This window comes from Dromiciops gliroides, chromosome 3 (assembly GCF_019393635.1).
Source record: "Dromiciops gliroides isolate mDroGli1 chromosome 3, mDroGli1.pri, whole genome shotgun sequence".
NCBI lineage: Eukaryota > Metazoa > Chordata > Mammalia > Microbiotheria > Microbiotheriidae > Dromiciops > Dromiciops gliroides.
The window spans coordinates 654,138,260-654,161,997 of NC_057863.1; the positions used below are offsets into that span (position 1 = coordinate 654,138,260).

The 23,738-nt window shown below is 41.9% G+C and overlaps 1 protein-coding gene across 3 annotated transcripts in view; it reads left to right on the forward strand.

Moving 5' to 3' along the window:
- Positions 1–11,347, forward strand: part of LOC122749135 (zinc finger protein OZF-like) — a 62,370-nt gene extending 51,023 nt beyond the window's left edge. For all 3 annotated transcript variants that reach the window (XM_043995336.1, XM_043995338.1, XM_043995337.1), the window contains one exon: positions 8,904–11,347. In XM_043995336.1, the coding sequence (XP_043851271.1) occupies positions 8,904–10,771 (1,868 nt within the window). In that variant the 3' untranslated portion in view covers positions 10,772–11,347. The remainder of the gene's footprint in view (positions 1–8,903) is intronic.
- The last annotated feature ends 12,391 nt before the right edge of the window (positions 11,348–23,738 follow it).

Here is a 23,738-nt window from a genome sequence, read left to right on the forward strand (position 1 = left end):
CCCTGCATTCTTAATTTTAAATAGTATCTCATAAATAAACTCTGCTTTGATTATTTAGCTAAGAGGCTTCTTAATATTTTGCTTATCAATTTGGGAGTGGAGCAGTGTGGTGGAACTTTATAAACGGCCCACATTAAATTAATAGCAGTCAGATAGCCAGATAGTCAAAAGTCCCCAGATTAGTCCTCCAGTCAGATTAGCCCCCAGTCAGATTAGGCTACTCAGTAAAAATATTTTTACAGGCTATACTCACTTCACTTGATATTTGTTCATGTAAGTCTTTCCAGGCTTTTCTGAAATCATTCTGCTCATCATTTCTTACAGTACAATAATATTCTATTACAATCATATACCACAACTTCTTCAGCCATTTCTCAATTGATAGACATATAACAATTTCTAATTCTTTGCCACCAAAAAAAGAGCTGCTATAAATACTTTTTGTACAAATAGGTTTTCCTTTTCGCTCCCCCCCCTTTAAAAAAATCACTTTGGGAAACACACCTAGTATCATTTGATTGCCCTTTGGGCATAGTTCTGAATTGCTTTTTAGAATGGCTGAATCAGGGGGCAGGTAGGTGGCACAGTGGATAAAGCACCAGCCCTGGATTCAGGAGGACCTGAGTTCAAATCCAGCCTCAGACACTTGACACTTACTAGCTGTGTCACCCTGGGCAAGTCACTTAACTGTCATTGCCCCCCCAAATAAATTAAAATTAAAAATAGAATGGTTGAATCAGTTCACAACATCACCAACAGTGCATTAGTATCCCAGTTTTCCTACGTCTTCTTCAACATTTATCATTTTCCTTTTCTTTGTCATATTACCCAATCTGATAGGGGTGAGGTGATACATCAGAGTTATTTTAATTTGCATTTCTCTAATCAATAGCAATTTAGAGCATTTTTTCATATGACTATTGATAGCTTTGATTTCTTTGAAAACTACCCTTTGACCATTTATCAGTCAGGGAATGACTTGCATTCTAATACATTTGATTCATTTCTCTATTTATTTGAGAAATGAGACTTTTATCAGACCTTGATACTTGTTACTTGCTGTAACCATTTTTTCCCAGTTTTCTGCTTTCCTTTTAATTTTGATTGCATTAGTTTTGTTTGTATAAAACCTTTTTAATTTTATACAATCAAAATAATGCATTGTACATTTTGTAACATCCTGTATCTTGTTTGGTCCTAAATTATTCCCTTATCCATAGATCTGACAGGTAAACTATTCCATGCTCTCCTAATTTGCTTATGGTATGCAAAATGGCCCTCTCTCCCCCTTAAAGGACTAGCCCAGCCTATGTAAAATAGGTGTCATTGCTCCCACAGAGATGGGAGATGGAATGTCTGCATCTGAAGGAAAATGATGTGTAGTTAGCCTGGAAAAATAGACTAGATTTTGAGCAGCTTTGAAGGCCAAGCCTTCTTTTGTTCCCCAGAGGTAATTGAGAGCTCCTGAAGCTTTCTGGGCCTGTTTCCTTTTCTGTAAAATGAAAGGGTTGGACCGGCTATCTTCTGAAGGCCCTTCCTACTCTTGATCTATGATTTTCTAAGCCTGTGATAAGACTAGAACTCAAGAGAGAGATTAGAACTGGATCCACAGATCTGGGAGTTTTCTGCATGAAGGTAATAACTGAACCCATGGAATCGGATAAGGTCACTCATAAGAGAGAAAAAAGGAGCCAGGTTGGAGCCTTAGGATGTACACACAGACAGAGGGGCAGAATAGGAACAAAGATCCAGCAGAGGAGGCTGAGACTATCTGAACATTTGAGAGGAGAACCAGGAGCCCAGAGAGTCTCCAGGAGGAGGGGGTAGCGATCAGCAGTGTCACTAGCATCACTAGCGTGGAGAGGCCGAGAAGGATGAGCACTGAGAAAAGTCCATTGACAACCAGATCAGTGGGGGCAGCTAGGCACACAGTGGATAGAGCATCGGCCCTGGATTCAGGAGGACCTGAGTTCAAATCCGGCCTCAGACACTTGACACTTACTAGCTGTGTGACCCTGGGCAAGTCACTTAACCCCCATTGCCCTGCAAAAAGAAAAAAAAAGGAACAACAAACAAACAAAAAAAGACAACCAGATCAGTGGTGGGTCTGAAGGGATCAGTTTCATTTGAGGGAGGTCAGAATACAGGGTTTAAAATAAAGAGAGTGCAAGCACCAAGGACAGCTCCCGTTTTTCTCCCCTTCCTCTGTGTACTGGATTTCCAAACCTTCATCTTTATTAAAATCAATTTCTCTGAGTCATCTCTCTTCAAACAATGCAAAGTGAAATTCTACAGATGAAGCACACCCACTGTCACATACAACATCGCAAAAGCACAGAAAAAGAGGCAGCTAGGAGCAGCTAGGTGGCACAGTGGATAAGAGTATCGGCCCTGGATTCAGGAGGACCTGAGTTCAAATGTGACCTCAGATGCTTGACATTTACTAGCTGTGTGACCCTGGGCAAGTTACTTAACCCTCATGGCCCCCTCCCCCCAAAAAAGCAGAGAAAAACCTTATGCTTCCATTTCATTTTTTCCAGGGGCTGAATTCTTTTTTCCTTTAAAAAAATTGTTTTTAAAGTTCTGACCGTAAACACTCTAAAAAAAGAATGTTTCCAGATACAAAGTAAAACAAAAAAAGAGGATTATGGGTAAAATTTCCCTTATTGCATAGTTTGCTTTTTTTAAAGTTTATAATAAATTCAACATGTTACTTTCCAAGCTGTCTTGCTTATCTTTGTTTTCTTCTGGGCTTTCTGTTTCAATGACCCAATAGCTTCAAGGACTTTTTCCTTTTCTTTTGTTATTTTAGAAATACTTGATAGGGTTCCCTCCCTGTCCCCAAACTTTCAGAGTGGAAAAAAGAAAATAAACAGTCATTGTAACAAATAAATATAATTGAGATTCCTAAATTTACTGTCTCCAATAATGTATGTCTCATTTGGGACTTTGGGTCCATCACTCCTCTGTTAGGAGATGGGTAATATGCTACATCCTTGGTCCTATAGAGTTGTGGTTAGTCATTAAGTTTTCAAAGTCGTTGGGGTTTTTTTCTTTACAATGTTTTTCTTGTATATGGTACATTGTTATTCTGGATCTACTCACTTTACTCTGCATTAGTTTATCCAAGTATTCCCATTTCTCTGAAACTTTACTTTTCACTATTTCTTATAGTACAATAATATTCCATTATATTCATAAGTCACATTCAGCCATTTCCCAACTTATGGGCTCTCCCGTAGTTTCCAGGTCTTTGCTATAATAACCAACAACACCAACAAAACTCAGTAAGACAAGGTAGAAAAATTCCCTGCAAAATCACTACAAAATTGATAAAATATTTAGGAGTCTTACCTACTGAGAGTACTTTTGGACTATAGGGATACAATTATAAAACATTCTTTTACATAAATAATTGCTTGTAGTTGGGCCATGCTAATGTAATAAAACAATACTACCTAAATTGCTTATCCAATGCTATGCCAAACTACCAAAGAATTACTTTACTTTTTTTTAAATTACCAACTTAGAGAACAAAAAAGATCATTTCCAAGAACACCAGAACATGAAAAGAGGATTCTGTGAAACAGAATATACATATTATCATAATAAATATTATATAACATCTCATAATATATTTATGTATCATTATGTAATATATTATAACATGTAATACATATATTATACTGCTTTTTTAAAGTATGTAATAATTACTACATGTTACTTTCTTTTAAAAATTGAATATTTTGGGCGCAGCTAGGTGACACAGTGGATAAAGCACTGGCCCTGGATTCTGGAGGACCTGAATTCAAATCTGGCCTCAAACACTTGACACTTACTAGCTGTATGACCTTGTGCAAGTCACTTAACTGAGTTCTTATGTCTTTCAAAGGTGTTTTTCTTTACCATATTGTTGTCTTTGTAGAAATTGTTCTCATTTTGCTCACTGCATTCTGCATTGATTCCTACTATCCAGGATCCTCTGAAATCATTTCTTTTTGTCATTGTCTAAGGTAAAATGATAACTCTATTACATTATATACCACAATTTAAGGATAGGTTTAGAAGAGAGAGAAAGAAAAGGAAGAGCAGACACCAAGTGTAGCTGCCTTTTAAACATTTTTCAAGCAATGATTATTCAATTGGTTAAAAGGCCATCTAAGCGGAGCAGCTAGGTGGCACAGTGGATGGAGCACTGGCCCTGGATTCAGAAGAACCTGAGTTCAAATCCAGCCTCAGACACTTGACACTTACTAGCTGTGTGACCCTGGGCAAGTCACTTGGCCCCAGTTGCCTCACCAAAAAAAAAGGCAATCTAAGGGGGTAGCTAGGTGGTACAGTGGATAAAGCATCAGCCCTGGATTCAGGAGGACCTGAATTCAAATCCGGCCACAGACATACTAGCTGTATGACCCTGGGCAAGTCACTTAACCTTCATTGCCCTGCCAAAAAAAAGGCAATGTAAGGCACCCTCCTAGATTCTAGTTCCTTTTTAACCATTCCCTTCTTTAATCTTCCCTTCAGGATCATTGAGACTATTCCCTCCCTGGCATTATCCTCTTTTTTACTCTCCTCCTACCTCTCCCCAATTGTTACCCTGTTGGATCTGATGGGTTTCTCCACCAAACTGTGTACCTGTGATATCCACCCTCCATTGTCCATTTCAGGTAAGAGTGAGATTCACATGATGCCTCCTCTCCTCTCTACCCTTGTCTTCATGTCCCTGTATTCTTTTCAAGCATGCCAGGTTTGAATAATAACATGATCCTTCTTCCTCCTTTCTACACTAGTGTATTACTCCTTTTACACTTCCTTCTTACAACCCACAGGACAGAACCAACCCACCTCCAAGACCTCTGTTTTTCTTACTGAACTCTCTCATTACTTTTTTTGAAGACATTAAGGTTCTGAGAGGGTACTCATTTCTTCTCCTATTAAATGTTATACTAAATCATGATATAGTTCTTTCCAGTAACTCAAATGAATTTACTTTTCGAGGTTTCTTTGGACTCTTGTGTTTATACTTCTAAGCTCCTACTTGGCTCTGATTTTTTTTTCATCAGAAATGCCTGAAAGTCCACTATTCCATGAAAGGTTCATTTTCTCCCCAATAGGATTATTTGCAGCTTTGCAGGGTAAGTTATTCTTGCTTGCAAAGCTATCTCTCTTTCCTTTTGAAATATTGTATTCTGAGATCTGTTCTTATTTTTAGCAGAAGCTGTCAAATTTTAGGTGAACCTGATTGTAGTTCTCTGCTACTTGAACTGCCTCTCTCTGGATGCTTGCGATATTTTTTCTTTGATGTGGGAGGTCTGAATATCATCTCTGATATTTCTGGGGTTCCTTTCAGGAGATGATGGTACATTCTGTCTTTGATTTGCCCTCTGGTTCTAAAAGATCTGAGCAGATTCCATTTGATTTCTTGAAATAGTATCTAGCTTTTTTAAAAAAGCATGTTTTTAATGAGTCTAATAATTCTTAATGTGATTCAAAACCCCTATTATTTTCTCACATTTTTATCTTTCTTTATTCTATTTTCCAGGTGAGTTGTTTTTTTATATCAGACATATTACTTTTTCTTCTTTTTTTAATCTTTTGATTTTGTTCTGATATTTCTTGATGTCTTATGGAGTCATTGATTTCTGCTTGGTCTATTTTCTGAGATTTTGTTTTTTAAAATTTACTACTTGCTTTTTTTTTTTGCAGGGCAATGAGGGTTAAGTGGCTTGCCCAGAGTCACACAGCTAGGAAGTGTCAAGTGTCTGAGGCCGGATTTGAACTCAGGTCTTCCTGAATCCAGGGCTGGTGCTTTATCTACTGTGCCACCTACCTGCCCCAACTACTTGCTTTTTAAAGATAGTATACAGCTTCTAACTCTTTTCTCCATTTTTAAAATCTCTTGTTTCCTTTCTCCTAGTTATTCTTTTAATCCTTGTGAAAAATCCATGCTTTCCTTTGCAATTGTTATGGGGTCAGATTCGCAGTAATTTTTTAAAACTAGTTGGTGATTTCTTTGATTTGAAAATTTATTTAGCTTTTGGCAAGCATTAAGTGCCTACTGTGTGCCAAACACTGTGCTAAGCTTTGGTTTCTGAATTGTGACTTTAAATAATATAGAAAGAAAGGAGAAGAGGGTCCAACACAGAGCTCTGGGGGACACCCACCTTTAGCAGGTGTGAACTGGATAAAGATCCAGGGAAGGAGACTGAGGAGTAGTTGGATAGGTGAGAAGAAAACCAAGAGAGAATACAGTATCATTGAAATCTAGAGAGAAGAGAGTATCAAAGAGCATGGGGTGTGGATAAAGCACCGGCCCTGGATTCAGGAGGACCTGAGTTCAAATCCGGCCTCAGACACTTGATACTTGACTAGCTGTGTGACCCTGGGCAAGTCACTGAACCCTCATTGCCCCGCCCCAAAAAAAAGGAAAGAGCATGGGATGATCAATGGTGTCAAAGGCTGCAGAAAAGTCAGGAAGCATGAGGATTTTAAAGTGGTCATTAGACTTGTCAAATAAGAGATCATTTGTAACTTTGAAGAGAGAGCAGTTTTAGTTCAATGATGAGGTCAAAAGTCAGACTGTGAAGAGTTAAGAAGACAGTGAGGAGACAGGACATGGAGACATTGATTACAGATGGCCTTCTCAAGGAGTTTAACCACAAAAGGGAGAGAAGAAAATTGGTGTGATGGCTAGTGGAGGTGAACAGACCAAATGAGGGTTTCTAGAGGGTGAGAAAAACATGGGCATGTTTGTAGGCGGTAGAGAAGATAAGTGAGGGGGGCGGGTAATGAAGGAAGCAATGTGCTGGAGGAGATATCATAGAACAGGATCACTTGTGCACGGATAGAGGTTTGCTTGGTAAGGAGAGCAGCAGCCTCTGTGAGACAGAGGAGAAGGAGAAGATAGTGGCTGAGGTCATCTGGGCGATATGAAAGGAGGAGGAGGAGGAAGAGAGAACAGGGACCTCTCAGTGAATGGTCTCCATTTTGGGGGGGGGCGGGGGAGGAATCAGACACGATTCTCAGCTAAGAGGTTGAGAACGTAAGTTCTTCAAGGCCCTCTCAGGTATCTTAGGGCAGAGGGTTAGGAACCTCAGAGCCCTTGGACCTGGGCTGTCCTTCTTTCTCTCTTTTTTTTTTTTTTTTAGTGAGGCAATTGGGGTTAAGTGACTTGCCCAGGGTCACACAGCTAGTAAGTGTTAAGTGTCTGAGGCCAGATTTGAACTCAGGTACTCCTGACTCCAGGGCCAGTGCTCTATCCACTGCGCCACCTAGCTGCCCCTCTGGGCTGTCCTTCTTGGCCATGATGCTTGTTGCTCAGTGCTGCTTCCTGGGCTCCCACAGTCCCGACCCAAAGGCTTTCTCAGGGGAATCCCCTCGCTCTCACTGACTCTGGAGACAGAACCTTGCAGGCTATACATGTCCCATGTCTGGTCACACAGAGGGCCCTTAACTCCCTGCCCATGGACTGCTGGCTGTCTTTATGCTGTTCTGGGGTGGTAGATGTCACTGTGGTTTCTACTTGGATTTCTTGGTTAGTATTCTGCCGCATGCAAACATCAGGGAAATCCAGTCATTAGGATTTGGATGGACTGTAGCTGTCTTGTTTTGGCAGCCACCTTAGCAGGATGACTTAAAAGTGCACTTTTAGAAAGCTAGAAAACAAATTGAACAAATCTCATCTGAAGGTAAAAATCCTCAAAGAAAATAATGGACAGAAAAAGTGGGAAGCTTAGCAAGGACAGATCTCAAAGAATTCCACAAAGCAGTATTCAGCAAACATTTTTGGTCCTGGTTAAAAGGTAGAAAGTTAATCAGTAGAACAAATTAGGCAAACAACATACACAAGCAGTGTTCAATAACCCAAAGCCCCCAAATAATAGGAGGAGTACTCACAATTCATCAAAAAGTGCTGGGAAAATGGAAAAGCACTCTGGCAGAAATTAAGATACTATTTATCACAAGAAGCTCCAAATGTATAAGTGACCTAGATATTTTTAAAATCACATAAAAATTTTTGATTGTTATTATTATACAATATTTACTATGTGCCAGGTACTGTGCTAAGTGCCTTAGAAATGGTCTTATCTTAGATTCTCACAACATCCATAGGAGGTATGTGCTACTATTATTCCGATTTTCCAGATGAGGATAATGAGGCAAACAGAGACTTACTTAGCGTCACAGCTAATAAGTGTCTGTGGTTATATTTGAACTCAGGTCTTCCTGACTCAAGGTCTGACATTGCATCCACTATATCACGTAGCTGCCCCAAGGAAATAAGGAAGAAAATAGTTTTTTGTAACTATAAATAGAGGAAGAGTTTATGACTAAATAAGGGATAGAGAGAATAACATGGACAGTTTTGATTACACAATATTTAAAAGTTTTTGCACAAAAAAACCAAGTGCAGTTAAAATGAGAAGGTAGTTAACTGGAGAAAAATATCTTTGTAGTAAGTTTCTCTGATAAAGGTGTGATATCCATGATACATAAGGAACTGATTCAAACATAAAAATTACAACCATGCCCCAGTAAGTAAATGGTCAAAGGATGTGAACAGGCAGTTCTCAAAGGAAGAAAGTCATGCTATAAACAAACAAAAGAAAAATGTTTCCAATCACTAATGCAGAAATACACATTGATATAACTATGGTTCCACTTCACGCCCATCAGATTAAAAAAAAGATGAAAAAAAGGAAAATGACAATTGCTTAAAGGGCTGCAAGAAGACAAGCACAATGATGTACTGTTGGTGGGGCTGTGGAAAAAGTTTAAGAAGCCCTGTTCTAGATTATTAATCATTCTCTTTAACAAATGAGACAGAATTCAAATAAGTCTCAGTTTTCTTTCTTCAAGCACAGAGAATGATGCATATTAATAATTATCCCCCTTTCTTTTAGAGTGCCTTAATCTGGATATTAGCTGTGAAACAACAGAGGGAACCCCCAAACTGGACATTTTTATGGAAGAGTCATCCAATGAAAGACTTGAGTTAGTAGAAGACTGGCAGGGCGCTGTTAGATTAGAGCAACAAAAGGACAATCAAGAAAAACAATACCAGCAAGTGACAGTCACCCACAGGAAAGCATCTATTCAGTCTATTGCCAGTGAATGTAATATATTAGAGAAAGAATTCCATGTGAGGTCAAGCTCATTTCCAAAACAAAGGACTCCTACAAGGAAGAGTCTACATAAACATGATAAACGTGGAAAGAACTTTACACATTTTTCAAATGAAAGTAAACAAGACAGAATCTTTTCTAAGAAGAAACTCTGCAACTATAATAAATGTAGTAAGTCATTCCATTACCACTCACACCTTATGCAGCATTACAGAAAATATACTGAAGAAAAAACATATGAGCATGGGAAAATCTTCAACAGCTTATCTCTTACGAATTGTCTGACAATTCATGCTACAGAGAAAATTTTTCAGTGTACTGAATGTGGGAAAGCCTTCAGCTGCAAATCTAGTCATATTCTATATCAGAGAATTCATTCTGGAGAGGAATCCTTTGCATGTAAGGAATGTGTGAAATCTTGTAGAAGGAATAGATCCCTTACTAAACCTAAAAGATTTCATATTGAAGAGAAACGCTTTGAATGTAGTGAATGTGGAAAATCCTTCCGTCATTGCAAAAACCTTGACAAACATAAGAGAATTCATACTGGAGAGAAAACCTTTGAATGTAGTGAGCGTGGAAAATACTTTAATCATTGTAGAAACCTTGACAGACATAAAAGAATTCATACTGGAGAGAAACCTTTTAAATGTATTGAATGTGGGAAATTTTTCAGTCATTACAGAAGCCTTCACAGACACAAGAAACTTCATACTAGAGAGAACACCTTTGAATGCATTGAGTGTGGAAAATACTTTAGTCACTGTAGAAACCTTGACAGACATAGAAGAATTCATACAGGAGAGAAACCCTTTAAATGTAGTGAATGTGGGAAGTCCTTTAGCTATAGGACCCTGCTTACTCATCATTATAGAATTCATACTGGAGAGAAACCCTTTAAATGTAATGAATGTGGGAAATCCTTTAGAGGGCGTGGACACCTTAATAGACATAAAGTAATTCATACTGGAGAGAAATCCTTTGAATGTAATGAATGCGGAGAATCCTTTAGAAGGAGTGAATCCCTTAATAATCATAAGAGAATTCATACTGGAGAAAAACCCTTTAAATGTGATGAATGTGGAGAATCCTTTAGAAGGAATGAATATCTTACAAAACATAAGAGAATTCATACTGGAGAGAAACCCTTTAAATGTAAAGACTGTGGGAGATATTTTAGAAGAAGTGAATCCCTTACTAAACATAAGAGAATTCATACTGGAGAGAAACCTTTTAAATGTGATGACTGTGGGAAATACTTTAGAAGGAGTGACTCTCTTACTACACATAAGAGAATTCATACAGGAGAAAAACCTTTTAAATGTAATGAATGTGGGAAATGCTTTAAACAATATGGAAACCTTAGCAGCCATAAGAGAATTCACAGTGGAGAGAAGCCCTTTGAGTGTAGCGAATGTGGAAAGTCTTTTCGTCAGTGTGGAGACCTTACTAAACATAAGAAATTTCATACTGAAGAGAAATCATTTAAATGTAGTGAATGTGAGAAATCTTTTCACCATTGTGAAGACCTTGATGGACATAAGAGAATACACAGTGGAGAAAAACTTTTTGAATGCAATGAATGTGGGAAAATCTTTAGAAGGATTGTATCCCTTGCTAGACATAAGAGGATCCATACTGGATAGAAATCTTTTGGGTGTGATGATTGTAGGAAATCTTATAAATGAATATCTCTGACAAAAATCTGATATAAAAGATTTACAGGGAATTGATACATAAAAATAAATTCTATTCCCTTTTTACAGTTATTAAAAATATGAACAGTTTGCAAAATATTTTCAAACTACAAGACATATGAAATAATGTTTCAGATCAATAATAATAAGAGAAACACACAAGAAAACAACTTTGATTTCATCTCATACCAGTAAGATTGGCGAAAGTGACAAAAGACAAAATGGTAGTTGTTTGAAAGGCTTTAGGAAGACAAGTACATTAACACATAGTTAGCAGAGCTGTGAATTGGTCCGACCATTCTGGAAAAAAAAAAATTTCAAATTGTCTTTTTAACAATCACTAACTGTACCTACCTTTTGATTTGGTAATACCACTACTACGAGATCAGAAAGAAAGAAAGCAGTGCCTATATCAGACTTCTTTGATATATTGGTTGATTTTACTAAACTATTTCCCTTGTCTTTTATTATTCTTTATTACATGGCAACTTTTTGGAAGGGGAAGAAAAAGGATACAATGGGAAATGTGGGTGATGTAAAAATAAAATACACCAATAAAAATTTTAAAGGCATAAATACTGAAATATCAATAGAACTTTTTTCTAATAGCAAAGAACTGAAAACAAAGTGATTGGGGAATGAATATCTGTGGTATATGAATTACTGAAATTTTATTGCACTGTAAGAAATCACCAATGTGAAGAATTCATAGAAGTATGGGAAAATTCATATGAACTGATGCTCAGTGAAGAAGCTAAACTAGGAGAATAATTTACACAATGACCAGAGTAATTAAAGGGGAAAAAATACTAAAAGACTTCAGAACTCTGATTAATATAGTGACCACTCATGACTTTAGAATACCAAAGATGAACCATACCCTCCTACCTCTTGACTGAAAAGTCATGTTTTCAGACACAGCCAGTGTTTTGTTTTGCTTGACTATTCACATAGTATGGGAGGTTTTGGGGGGGGAATGACAAGGTCACTGGGAATGATGATTATGTAAAAAAAAAAAGGTACCAAAACTTTTATTATTTTTTTTAAAGAGAGAGTATCCTTTTGATAGAATAGTTATTTCAGTAAAATACTTCATAAGGATAGGGACTAGAATTTGTGATTTTGTGATTTCATTGGTAGAAGGAATTCCTAGTTAAAGAAATTTCTACTAATGCAGCTCAGCACCTTCTCTTCAATTTATAATCTTAGGGAATTTTCTAGTTAGTCATTAGACATTTTCCCAAGGGAGACAATGTGTAAACCTCTATTAGTCAACAAGCATTTATTAAGCCCCTACTATGTATGTGCCAGGCACTGTGCTAACAGCTGAGATACAAAGAAAAGTAAAATTAGTTCCTGCCTTAGGGAACTCACACTCTAATTGGGGAGATAATATGCAAAAAAAAATGTACATGCAAAATATGTACAATGGAAATGGAAAATAATTACAGATAGAAGGCACTAATTGGAGGGAAGAGGAGGAGGAGATAAGAAAGGCCTCCTGCAGAAAATGTGTGTACAAGACATGTACAGAGTAGAGGCCTAAAGCAGAGAAGTTAAATTATTTGCCCACTAGGGTCATCAGCAGGTTCATTACAGAGGCAGTATTTGAACTCAGATTTTCTTAGCTTTGAGGCCAGCTCTTTATCTACTATTCCAAATTATCTCTTGCCCTGCCAGAAAATCCATATTGAAAAAACCTTTGTATGTATTGAAAGTGAGATATCCTCTGTAGATCTGGAAAACTTGGTAGATGTATGATAATTATACTGCAGAGAAACTCCACTCCATTCCCACAATCATACCTTAATCTTCAAACTTTTTCTCTGCTGCAAATTCTTCCATCCTTTAAAAAAACCTTTTCCATGCTCTACTGTCCTCTCACACTATTATCCTCTATCTCCTCCTGTTCTCAGCTAAACTAGACAAAACTGTTCACATTCAGTGCCTTAAGGCATTTCCTATCCTTTCACTTCTCAACCTTTTTAAAATAGTATTTTATTTTTCCCAATTACGTATAAAGAGAATTTTTAACATTCATTCAGTTTTGAGTTCCAAATTTTTATTCTCTCTCTTATTTCCCCACTCCCAAAGATAGTAAACAGTTTGACATAGGTTTTATATAGAGAGATATACACACATACATATATATATATATACATGTATGTATATATACACATGTACATGTACATATGCAATCATGTAAAACATTTCCAGGGCAGCTAGGTGGTACGGTGGATAGAGCACCGGCCCTGGAGTCAGGAGTACTTGAGTTCAAATCCCGCCTCAGACACTTAACATTTACTAGCAAAAAAACCCCCAAAAAACAAAAAAGGGGCAGCTAGGTGGCGCAGTGGATAAAGCACCGGCCCTGGATTCAGGAGGACCTGAGTTCAAATCCGGCCTCAGACACTTGACACTTACTAGCTGTGTGACCTTGGGCAAGTCACTTAACCCCAATTACCTCACTTAAAAAAAAAAAACACTTACTAGCTGTGTGACCCTGGGCAAGTACTTAACCCCAATTGCCTCACTAAAACAAAACAAAAAAACATTTCCACATTAGTCATGTTGTGAAAGAAGAAACAGACCAAAAGAAAAAAAACATGAAAAAAATAAAGTGAAAAATTGTATGCTTCGATCTGCATTCAGACTGCATCGGTTCTTTCTCTGGGTGTGGATAGCATTTTCATGAGTCCTTTGGAACTGTCTTGGATTATTATATTGCTGAGAATAGCTAAGTAATTCATAGTTTTCAATCTTTTTTTATATGACTTCCAGCCTCATTACTCAACTTGAAATTGCTCTCTCTCAAGTTACCAGTGACATCTTGGTTGCTGAGTTTTTTTCTCAATGCCTTCTTCTTTATCTCTCTACAACATTCAATACTTGTTTACTAATTCTCTTCTTGGATATTCATTACCATGCTGTACTCTGGACCTTCTCTATTATATCCCATCTCTTCACACCAAAACTTCAGACTCACCTTTTTTTTTTTTTTTTTTTTGGTATTGGGGCCAAGTGACTTGCCCAGGGTCACACAGCTAGTAAGTGTCAAGTGTCTGAGGCTGGATTTGAACTCAGGTACTCCTGACTCCAGGGCCAGTGCTCTATCCACTGCGCCACCTAGCCGCCCCGCCAATTAATTTTTAATTATGCTCCAAAGTTTCTTTATTGAATGTAATTTTTTTTTAATTTTGAAAGACCTAAGAGCTTTGATCAACCCAATGATCAACCATGATTCCAGAAGATCAAAGATGAAAAATGCTACCTATTTGAGGACAGAGAAATAATGTAGCAAATATACAGAATGAGACACATATTTTTTGGATATGGCCACAAGGGAAATTTGTTTTGCATGGCTCTACATATGTGTTACAAAGATTCTTTTTCTTTCTTTCTTTCTTTCTTTCTTTCTTTCTTTCTTTCTTTCTTTCTTTCTTTCTTTCTTTCTTTCTTTCTTTCTTTCTTTCTTTTGTCTTTCTTTCTTTCTTTCTTTCTGTCTTTCTTTCTTTCTTTCTTTCTGTCTTTCTTTCTTTCTTTCTTTCTGTCTTTCTTTCTTTCTTCCTCATTGCTTACACTTGCTCCCTTGCCACTTAATCCTCAGCCCTTTGAAATCTGGCTTCTTATCTCATCCCTCAGCTGAAACTACCCTCTCCAAAGTTATTAATACTTTCTTAGTTGCCAGATCTAGTAGTCTTTCCTCAGTCCTCATCCTCTTTTATCAATCTGCTGCATTTGGCACTTGACTGCCTTCTCCTGGGTATTCTCTTCTCTGAGGTGTATGGGGTGTTAAGGGAGAATCAGCATCCTGCTGGGAGGGTTTTCTGAGCCCTTTCAGGGCTACTCATCCACCTTTGGTGTCCATCTGCCTTAAGGAACTCACACTCTAATTGGGGAGATAATACGCAAAAAAAATGTACATGCAAATTATGTACATTGTGGCTCCAAGAAGCTGCAGCATGTTCAGCAGCCACACCTTGGTCAAACCATCTTGGCAGATGGACTAAACCAGGTTGAGGGTAACCCAAGCACATGAAGACTTCCCCCAGCAGAATGGACAGATGAGAACAGTTTGTTTTTATAGCCATGAAAGTAGCTGAAGCAGGTGCTAGGACGTGCTTAGAGTTTGGTCAGACGTGGAAAAGGTGAAGGTTATCCACAGCATCCCAGGCCATTGCCTGCTTCAGGAAGGTGTTTCTCTTCTACTACCCATGGGGAGGGGGGTGACACACTGAGCCTTCCCTTCTTCTATCCATCCATCAATTAAAAAGCATTCATCAGGGGCAGCTAGGTAGCACAGTGGATAGAGTACCGGCCCTGGAGTCAGGAGTACCTGAGTTCAAATCCTGCCTCAGACACTTAACACTTACTAGCTGTGTGACCTTGGGCAAGTCACTTAACCCCAATTGCCTCACTAAAAAAAAAAAAAAGCATTCATCATATACTGTGCTTGCAACCTCAGTGTCATCCTCAGCTATCCCCTTCCTCTCACACCTCATAGCCAATCTACTTCCAAGGCCTGTTGACTTTGTCTTCATAACTTCTCTCAAATTTGAGAAAAGACCTTTATTTCAACCTCTCTTCAGGTCCGTGAAGAGGGAAAGACTCTGGGAAGAAGCTGATATAAAGAACTCCAATCATACCTCTATTCCCAGCTTGCTATACTCAAGACTTTCAGGAATTTCTCTTGGGTGAGATCTGAGACTGTCTCCTTTGAAGTGAATTCTCTCACTCCCAATGGGAGAGTTTCTTCACTGTGTATTGTCTGGTTATATATTTTCCTATATATGCTTCCTCTGATCTCTGTTTTACTACCAACTTATATAAATAGGGTTCTATTGTATTTGCTATTTTTCACTGTAGAAGTGCCATTTAGTGGAAAGGCAGTTGTCTTGCATATTAAACTTGAGGTTCTGCTTCCCCATTAAGAAAGAGAGATCAGAGGGGCAGCTAGGTGGCGCAGTGGATAGAGCACCGACCCTGGAGTCAGGAGGACCTGAGTTCAAATCTGGCCTCAGACACTTAACACTTACTAGCTGTGTGACCCTGGGCAAGTCACTTAACCCCAATTGCCTCACTAAAAACAAACAAACAGGAAACAGAGATCAGGAGCTTAGCTTAGCTTGAACCTAAAAATTTCTACCCTTAGACTAGACCCCTAGACAATATTTGAGGAAGCAGCTAGATATAATTCTAGCCCAGGTTCCCCTCTCTTTGAGAAGGGCAAAGTGGCTAATGTCTAGTCCTAACCTCCTGTTTTCCCTGAACTAAAGTCTTTCTTGGAGAATGGAGTGGGATGAAGATGTAGGGGCTTTCCTGCCTTCCACATCTAGCCAGACTTCACATGGCATATATAACCTACATGGGCAAAAACAGCAACACCGCCCCCAACATACCCTCTAAAACATATATGCAAGTAGGTAAAAAAAGATATACAAAGTAAATTCAAGTTAATGGATGTCAGGAAGGGAGAATGGCAATTGAACCAATCAGGAAAGACTTATCTCATGTAGGAAGTAGCATCTGACCTAAGCTTTGAAGGAAGCAAGAAGATTCTAAAAGGAAGAAATGAGGAGCAAGACCAGAATGCAGGGGTGGGGGAACCTGGGCAAATGCAAAGAGGCTGGAGTTGGAACGGCACGTGTGAGGAACAGCAAGATGGACAGTTTAGCTAGATTGTAGAGTACGTAGGGTACAATTCTTTAAAATAAAACAAAACAAAGAAAACAAACGGTGGAGCGTCTTAATGGTTTGCAAACTCAGTACTTGTGGCAGCAGCAGCAGCCAGCATTTCCATAGTGCTTTAAGGTTTGCACAGCGCTGTACAAATATTATCTCATTTGATCTTCATACCCTAGGAGATCCTACGCGAATGCATCTAAACCTGCACGAACTGGCTGCTCGGCATCCGTACAGAGAGCACCTCAGACCATAGCTGGCCCACTGGGTGCACTTCTGGGTACCACACTTTAGGGAAGATGGTAGATGAACTAAGCTGGGGGGTGGGGTGGTGAGGGGTGGGAATGAACAGCAAGGTTTCGCCCAGACACTGAATAGTTAACAAAGAATTGTCCACAAGTGAGGCTGTAGTCTCACCCGCCCGGCCGGGGGTGGGGTGGAGGCGGGGCTCAGTGGACTAGGAGGAGATGCCCCAGCTTCTTAAGGGGTGGGGGTCGGGGATAGCCCCGTGCACAGTGCACAGCCTCTCTCTCTATCCTTGGTTTTCCCTTTCTGTTTCCGTCTATCATATACTCTCATCAACAGATTTTTTTTTTTTGGTGGGGCAATGAGGGTTAAGTGACTTGCCCAGGGTCACACAGCTAGTTAAGTGTCAAGTGTCTGAGGTCGGATTTGAACTCAGGACCTCCTGAATCCAGGTCCGGTGCTTTATCCACTGCGCCACCTAACTTCCCCCCGTCTATTATATACTCTCATTCTCATTCTTGGGACTGAACCCCACCTACCATCTCTCTCCCCACTCCGTGGTACCGAGCTCCCCCTTCTAAAGATTTAAGTTAGACTAGCGCCGCTGAGCCCTCTGGGAAATGGTGTTCAGAGAGCGCGGCGGCTCCAGTTCTTCGTGGGGGGCAGCGGCAGAAAAGACTTCATTTCCCAGAAGAGATCAGGATCGCAGACTGGGCCTGCGCTTTCAGACCCAGACTGCCCTGGACCCGTTGGAATTTTGGGAGCTGTAGTTTCGGGTCTCGGGACGCGCAGGCGCAATTCTCCATGGGGCCCAGACGGTCCTTCGAGCCTTTGTTCGTGGGTCGGCTCTGCAAGTCAGGTGAGGAAAAGGGGGAGGGGGAGAAGCTGGGTCCCCCGAGATGTGTAATTATAGGTGTGCGTGTCCGCGAGGATGTGTGCGCTTGCGCGAGGGCTGTTGGGGAGTGGGGAGGCTCTGCTGGCCGAGGGCGGCTTGGGGTCGCCTTGGGCCGGGGGGGCTCGGATCCTTAGCAGTGTGTGGATGTCAGTGTGCGTGTAAGTACTCGCGGGGAGGGGGGAGCTGTATGTGTGCGCGTGAGCGCGTGTGTATTAGTGTGGCATTGCATGGGGTCGGGGGCTCCGTCAGTGTGCGAGTGTAACGGGTGTTCGCCTGGGGGAAGGGTGTGTGTGTGCGTGCGTGTGCGTGTGTATTAGTGTGGCATTGCATGGGGTCGGGGGCTCCGTCAGTGTGCGAGTGTAACGGGTGTTCGCCTGGGGGAGGGGTGTGTGTGTGCGTGTGCGTGCACACACAGGTGTGGCGGGGGGGCAGGGGCGGCAGAGATGGCGGGGCGGGGGGACGGGTCTGAGGGCTCCCCGAGCCCCCTTTCTGCACCGCGGGTCACCCTGGAGGCCCTCCCGGCGGGGGGCGGGGGAGAGGATGCCCTCCCCCGAGCCCTTTGGGCCTCCCGGGCCGGGAGCGTGGATCCAGGCCCGGCCTCTGTCCGTGCCCTTCCTGGAGGGCAGCCCTGGCCACATCCGTGCACGTGTGTGTGTGTGTGTGTGTGTGTGTGTGTGTTGGTGCGTGTCCGAGCCCCCATGGGGGCGGGGAATCCTCGTCTGCCTTATTCGCCTGAGGCTCTTAGGAGAGTCTCCTACTTCCCCCCACCTTTAGTAGAAACCCCCGCGGATTGAAGGCTAATTTAGTCACTCCGAACTGGGGCGCCCGAGGGGGAGGGGCTCTGTGGCCCCGCCCCGCCCCCGGCTGGTGTCGTGGGGGGGGGGCGGGGGGGCGGGTATTCGAGAGAGAAGGGATGGTCCTTCTGGGAGGTTGGGAGGAAAAGCTGTAGGTGATCCGGAGGTCAGGTGGGGGAACCCGGGACTCTGGTGGGCAGGAGAGAGCCTGGGGCCGAAGGGAGAGAAGGGGCGAAGCTCTAGGGGAGGGACGCCCCTGGGAGCCCAGGGAGAAGCAGCCGCCCTCACCCCACTCCTCACTCTCCTCGGGCATTGCTGCCCCCATCCCAAGTGGCTGCGTTTAGTCCAGTAGCCTATTGTTTTCCTGGGGGATCGCTACTTCTCTCTCATTTCCGACCCTCCACTCTCTGTGGTCTCTTTCTCTGTTCAGTTGAATGATCGCTTTTTTCTTCATCTTTCTGGTGGACCTTCTCAAACTTTTTCTTTCTTAAATGCTTGGCATAGTGCCCGACACTTAGGAGGTACTCAATAAATGCTTTCTGGCTGGCTGACCCCAGATTCCTGAAGTTAGTCCTGAGGACCCTCTATATAGTACAGTAAATCCTGACCGGTATTGGTGATTCTAGGAAAGCCAGCATGTTCATTTAAAGCAGGGCTTTTTAAACATACCCCGCCCACACACCCCTTTTTTGCAGGGAGAATTTTTTACACGACTCTGGTGTATAGGTATATAAAATAGGTATACATAACCATTTACTGTTGCCTCACATTCAGTTCCACCACCCTGTATGGGGTCCTGACCCACAGTTTAAGAAGCTTTGATTTAAAGGGCTACTGGTTTATAACTGTTATAAACGTTAAGGTTAGAGACACGATCTCATTGGAATTTCACGGCGAATACCTGGGTAAGGTCAGGAGAACAGTGGTGCTGCTCCTGCAGCTCCTCAGGGAGCAGACCTCAGCAGAACAGCAGTGCCCGGTCATAGAGCAAGCACACCCTGTTAGTCTTAGTCCTTAGTCCTTTTCTTGGTTCTTTCTTTCTTTTTTTTGGCAGGGCAATGAAGGTTAAGTGACTTGCCCAGGGTCACACAGCTAGTAAGTGTCAAGTGTCTGAGGCTGGATTTGAACTCAGGTCCTCCTGAATCCAGGGCTGGTGCTTTATCCACTGTGCCACACCTAGCTGCCCCAGTCTAAGTCCTTTTCAATGTCTGCAAGCATTTATGCCTGGGACTTGCTGTGTCAAGTCAGGAAGCATTTTTTATATTTTTTGGCAGGCAATGGGGGTTAAGTGACTTGCCCAGGGTCACACAGCTAGTAAGTGTCAAGTGTCTGAGGCTGGATTTGAACTCAGGTACTCCTGAATCCAGGGCCGGTGCTTTAACCACTGCACCATCTAGCTGCCCCTAGGAAGCATTTTAAAAATGCTTTTACTGAGCTCTAGGTCTTCCAGACTCAAAAACTGTCCCTGTATCCACTATGCCCCTTTGCTTCTTTTGAAAGAACATGGCTCTTATTGTGTGTTTGCAATCAGTGAAGCTCATCATCGTATTCTCATTTGTATATCCAGGACCCTTGACTGTCTCCAGGAACCTGGGATGACATTGGTGACACAGGTGACTGAACCATTCCTGTAGAAAACATCCAGAAGTGCCGGCAGAAGGGTTCCCACCTGGGGAGACAGATTCCTCCGGGGATGACCCCAGCCAGAGCGACTTTGCATGTGTACACTCCTCTTCTCTAGAAAGGTGAAGGCCAAGGAGCCAGAACAGTGACTTATGGGAAGGAAACGATCTTTGGGACTCAAGCATCCCTACTAGGAGGAGATACAGCTGCCCTGAGACCATTTGTAGCAGCTTCAGGACACAGGTTGATGGGGAAGGCAGATGTTGGAGTGACTCATGCCCAAGTGGGAAGCTCTTCTCATCATCTTGTTTTTGGGGAAGAGCATCCAGGAACAGCAAGGCAGAGGTGATCATGGAGCACTTGGACCCAATGTTTGAGAGAGGTGAGGATTACAAAAGTGGGTGGGCGGGCTGGTGTTCCTCCTATGGCCCTAGTCGGATCTCATTGCTTGTCTGAACTGAAGTTTGCTCATCTCCAGACTCCCAGAGAAGCATCCCTGTGTCCCTGGCCTCACCCAGGTGTTTGTTGTGAGGTTCCAGTGAGATGGGGTCTCTAGCTCTTTGCAAACCTTAATGCTGCATAAAGGTCAGCTGTTCAAACTCATGAGGTCTCGGTCATTTCTCGGGGCTCTGGGGACCTGGCACATCAGGAAGCCAATGCCCTCATTTTCTAGGGAGGAATAGCCAGTCTTTCTGTCCCACTTTCAGGTTAGTGAATGGGTCAGCTATGGCTGGAGGGGAAAACAGACAACTCTGTATCCATCATTGCTCTAGATAGGCAGCTAAAGCTCCAAATAGGTAGATATAGATCGATAGATTACTATAGATATTGATGGAGCTATAGTTCTAAAACTGGAGTCCATCTATCTATATCTCTCTATTATCAGAAGGTATCTGTATATCTGTATTTACACACATAGCTATCTATAAATCCATATAGATATATGAAGAGGTAGCTAGTGGGCAGTGTGATAGGTCTGGAATCAGGGAGTTCAGATCCAGCCTTAAACACATCCCAAGCATATGACCCTGGAAAAGTCACTTAAACCTTTGCCTCAATTTCTTCATCTGCAAAATGGGGATAATAATAGCACCTAACCTTCCTAGGGTTGTTGTGAGGATCAAATGAAATAATACATGTATAGCACTTTGCAAACCTTAAAATGCTTTATAAACGTTAGCTATTGTGTATGTCTGCATATATGCATTTATATGTAGGACACATCACATTAGCCATAATATAAGTTGGTGGGCTGGTGATAGGTAATCCAACCTCATTTTTTTGTCCTTTCAGGTTCTTACTTTACTTGGTGTCTCCACTAAGCTCTTAAATGCTTGTTGATCCATTGATTGTTGTTGTTGGTTTTGTTTTTTGTTTTTGTTTTTGCAGGGCAATGAGGGTTAAGTGACTTGCCCAGGGTCACACAGCTAGTTAAGTGTCAAGTGTCTGAGGCTGGATTTGAACTCAGGTCCTCCTGAATCCAAGGCCAGTGCTTTATCCACTGTGCCACCTAGCTGCCCCCGTCCATTGACTGTTGATACACCAATTACATCCTCACTGTCAGACTCCTCCCAGTGCTATAGGTCAGAAGTTCCTAACCTGGGGTCCGTGAACTTAGTTTTTAAAATATCTTGATAACTGTCAACATAACGGTTTCTGTTGTGATTTGGGGTATCCCGTTTTTAAGCATTTAAAAACGTGATTCTGAAAACAATTTCTGCCAGATGGCCAAAGGGTCCCTGTCACACAAAAAGGCTTCTGACCTCCTTGCTGCTCTAGTGGACGTGATTTGCATGCTGGGAGCCCCCTCCCCCCCATCTTATCTCTTGGCTCTGTGGGATCTCACTGTCCATATCAGACATGCCCAACAAAGCATTAGAGGAGAGCTCCTTATTCTTTTTTGTTTCATGGGCTCATTTGGCCTATAGATGCCTCCTGAGAATGCCATTTGTTTAAAAAATAGAAGGAAAGGCTAGATTTCAGTTGGAGGTTAATGAAAACAAAGATATAATTTGTTCATGTACCCCCTGAAATCTGTCAATGAACACCACAGGATTCTGTAGACCCCGGGACTAGAGAAAGGCCCCCTGGCCTTAGGGTGTAGGGTACTCGTTATGGGAGAATATTTGAAGCCTAAAGTGAGCCCCACAAATGTGCCACTTTCCACCCTTCTTTTTGTCCTCCCCCTCCCTCTGCTAAATGTAAAACATGCACCCTAAGAAATCAAGGTAGGAAAACCATTTTCTTCTGGTTGTTCTTGGAGCAGGGGAGGTGGGAAGGGAGCAGCCTCTTCACCAAACCCCCTCATAAGCTCTTCCCTTCAAAGGATTTTGCTTTGCTTTCAGAGGCCACTGGCAGTTAGCATGTTATTTGTTAAAATGTTTCCATGTAGAGGCAGCTAGGTGGCGCAGTGGATCAAGCACCGACCTTGGATTCAGGAGGACCTGAGTTCAAATACGGCCTCAGACGCTTGACATTTACTAGCTCTGTGACCCTGGGCAAGTCACTTAACCCTCATTGCCCTGCAAAAAAACCAAAACAAAACAAAACCAAAAACCAAACGAACAAAAAAAAACTTTACATGTACATCATGCTGTTCTTATATGAATCTATGATGCGGGTTGGGTCCAGTGTCATTTTCTCCTTCCCGTTTTGTATATTTGCAAATTGAGGTCCTAGAAATCAAGTGAGAAGCTTATGTCAGAGCAGAGATTAGAATCCTGGTGCCTTACTCTTCATTTTGTGCCATATCTACCCTGAGAGTAAAGCTTTATGGGTGGAAAATGACTTCATATAACCAAAGAACCCTGAGAATGGGTTCTGATGTACTCTAGGAGCCATGGAGAAGAAGTTAAAAAGTTAGGTGGCACAGTGAACAGAGCACTGGACTTAGAGTCAGAAAGATTTGAGTTCATATCTAGCCCAGTCACTAAGTAGCTGTGTGACTCTGGGCAGCTCACTTCCCCTCTGATTGCCTCAGTTGCCTCATCTGTAACATGGAGAAAAGAATTGTACCAGGGTCAGCTAGGTGCTGCAGTGGACAGAGCACTGGCCTTGGAGTCAGGAGGACCTGAGTTCAAATCCGGCCTCAGACACTTGATACTTATTAGCTGTGTGATCCTGTGCAAGTCACTTAACCCCAATTGCCTGCCCCCCCCCCCCAAAGAATTGTATCTACCTCTCAGGGTGGTTATTAGGTAGAAACAAAATCACATTGTTAAGTGCTTTCCCAACTTTAATGCTGTGTATAAATGCTCATTAGAAGTATGTTCATGGTGATATGACTATTACTCCTTAGATCAGGAGGGTCACATCATGTAACACATAGGGGACACATCTGTGAATCCCCTTCCCTTTGGCCCCAGTTCAGGTCTCAGTACTACCCTTGGGGCCTCCTGTGACCACAGAGATGGGGACAGGGTTTTGGGCCCTAGGGGCCATCTCTTTTATCTTTCCCAGCAGGGCCTTGATCCCTCTGGGGAGCCCTTTGGCCTCTCTTTGTGTAGGCATCCTGGTGGTCACCCCTCTTGGTTGTCTGGGGATTTCTATGCTGCTGAGTCTGCAAGCTACACATCAGCATTGGTCTCCCTCATGGTACCTTTTCTGCCCTCAGCTCTCCCTTCTCAAGACTCTTCTCTTCCCCAAGAAAGGAGCCCAGAGCAGGAGGAAGGAATGA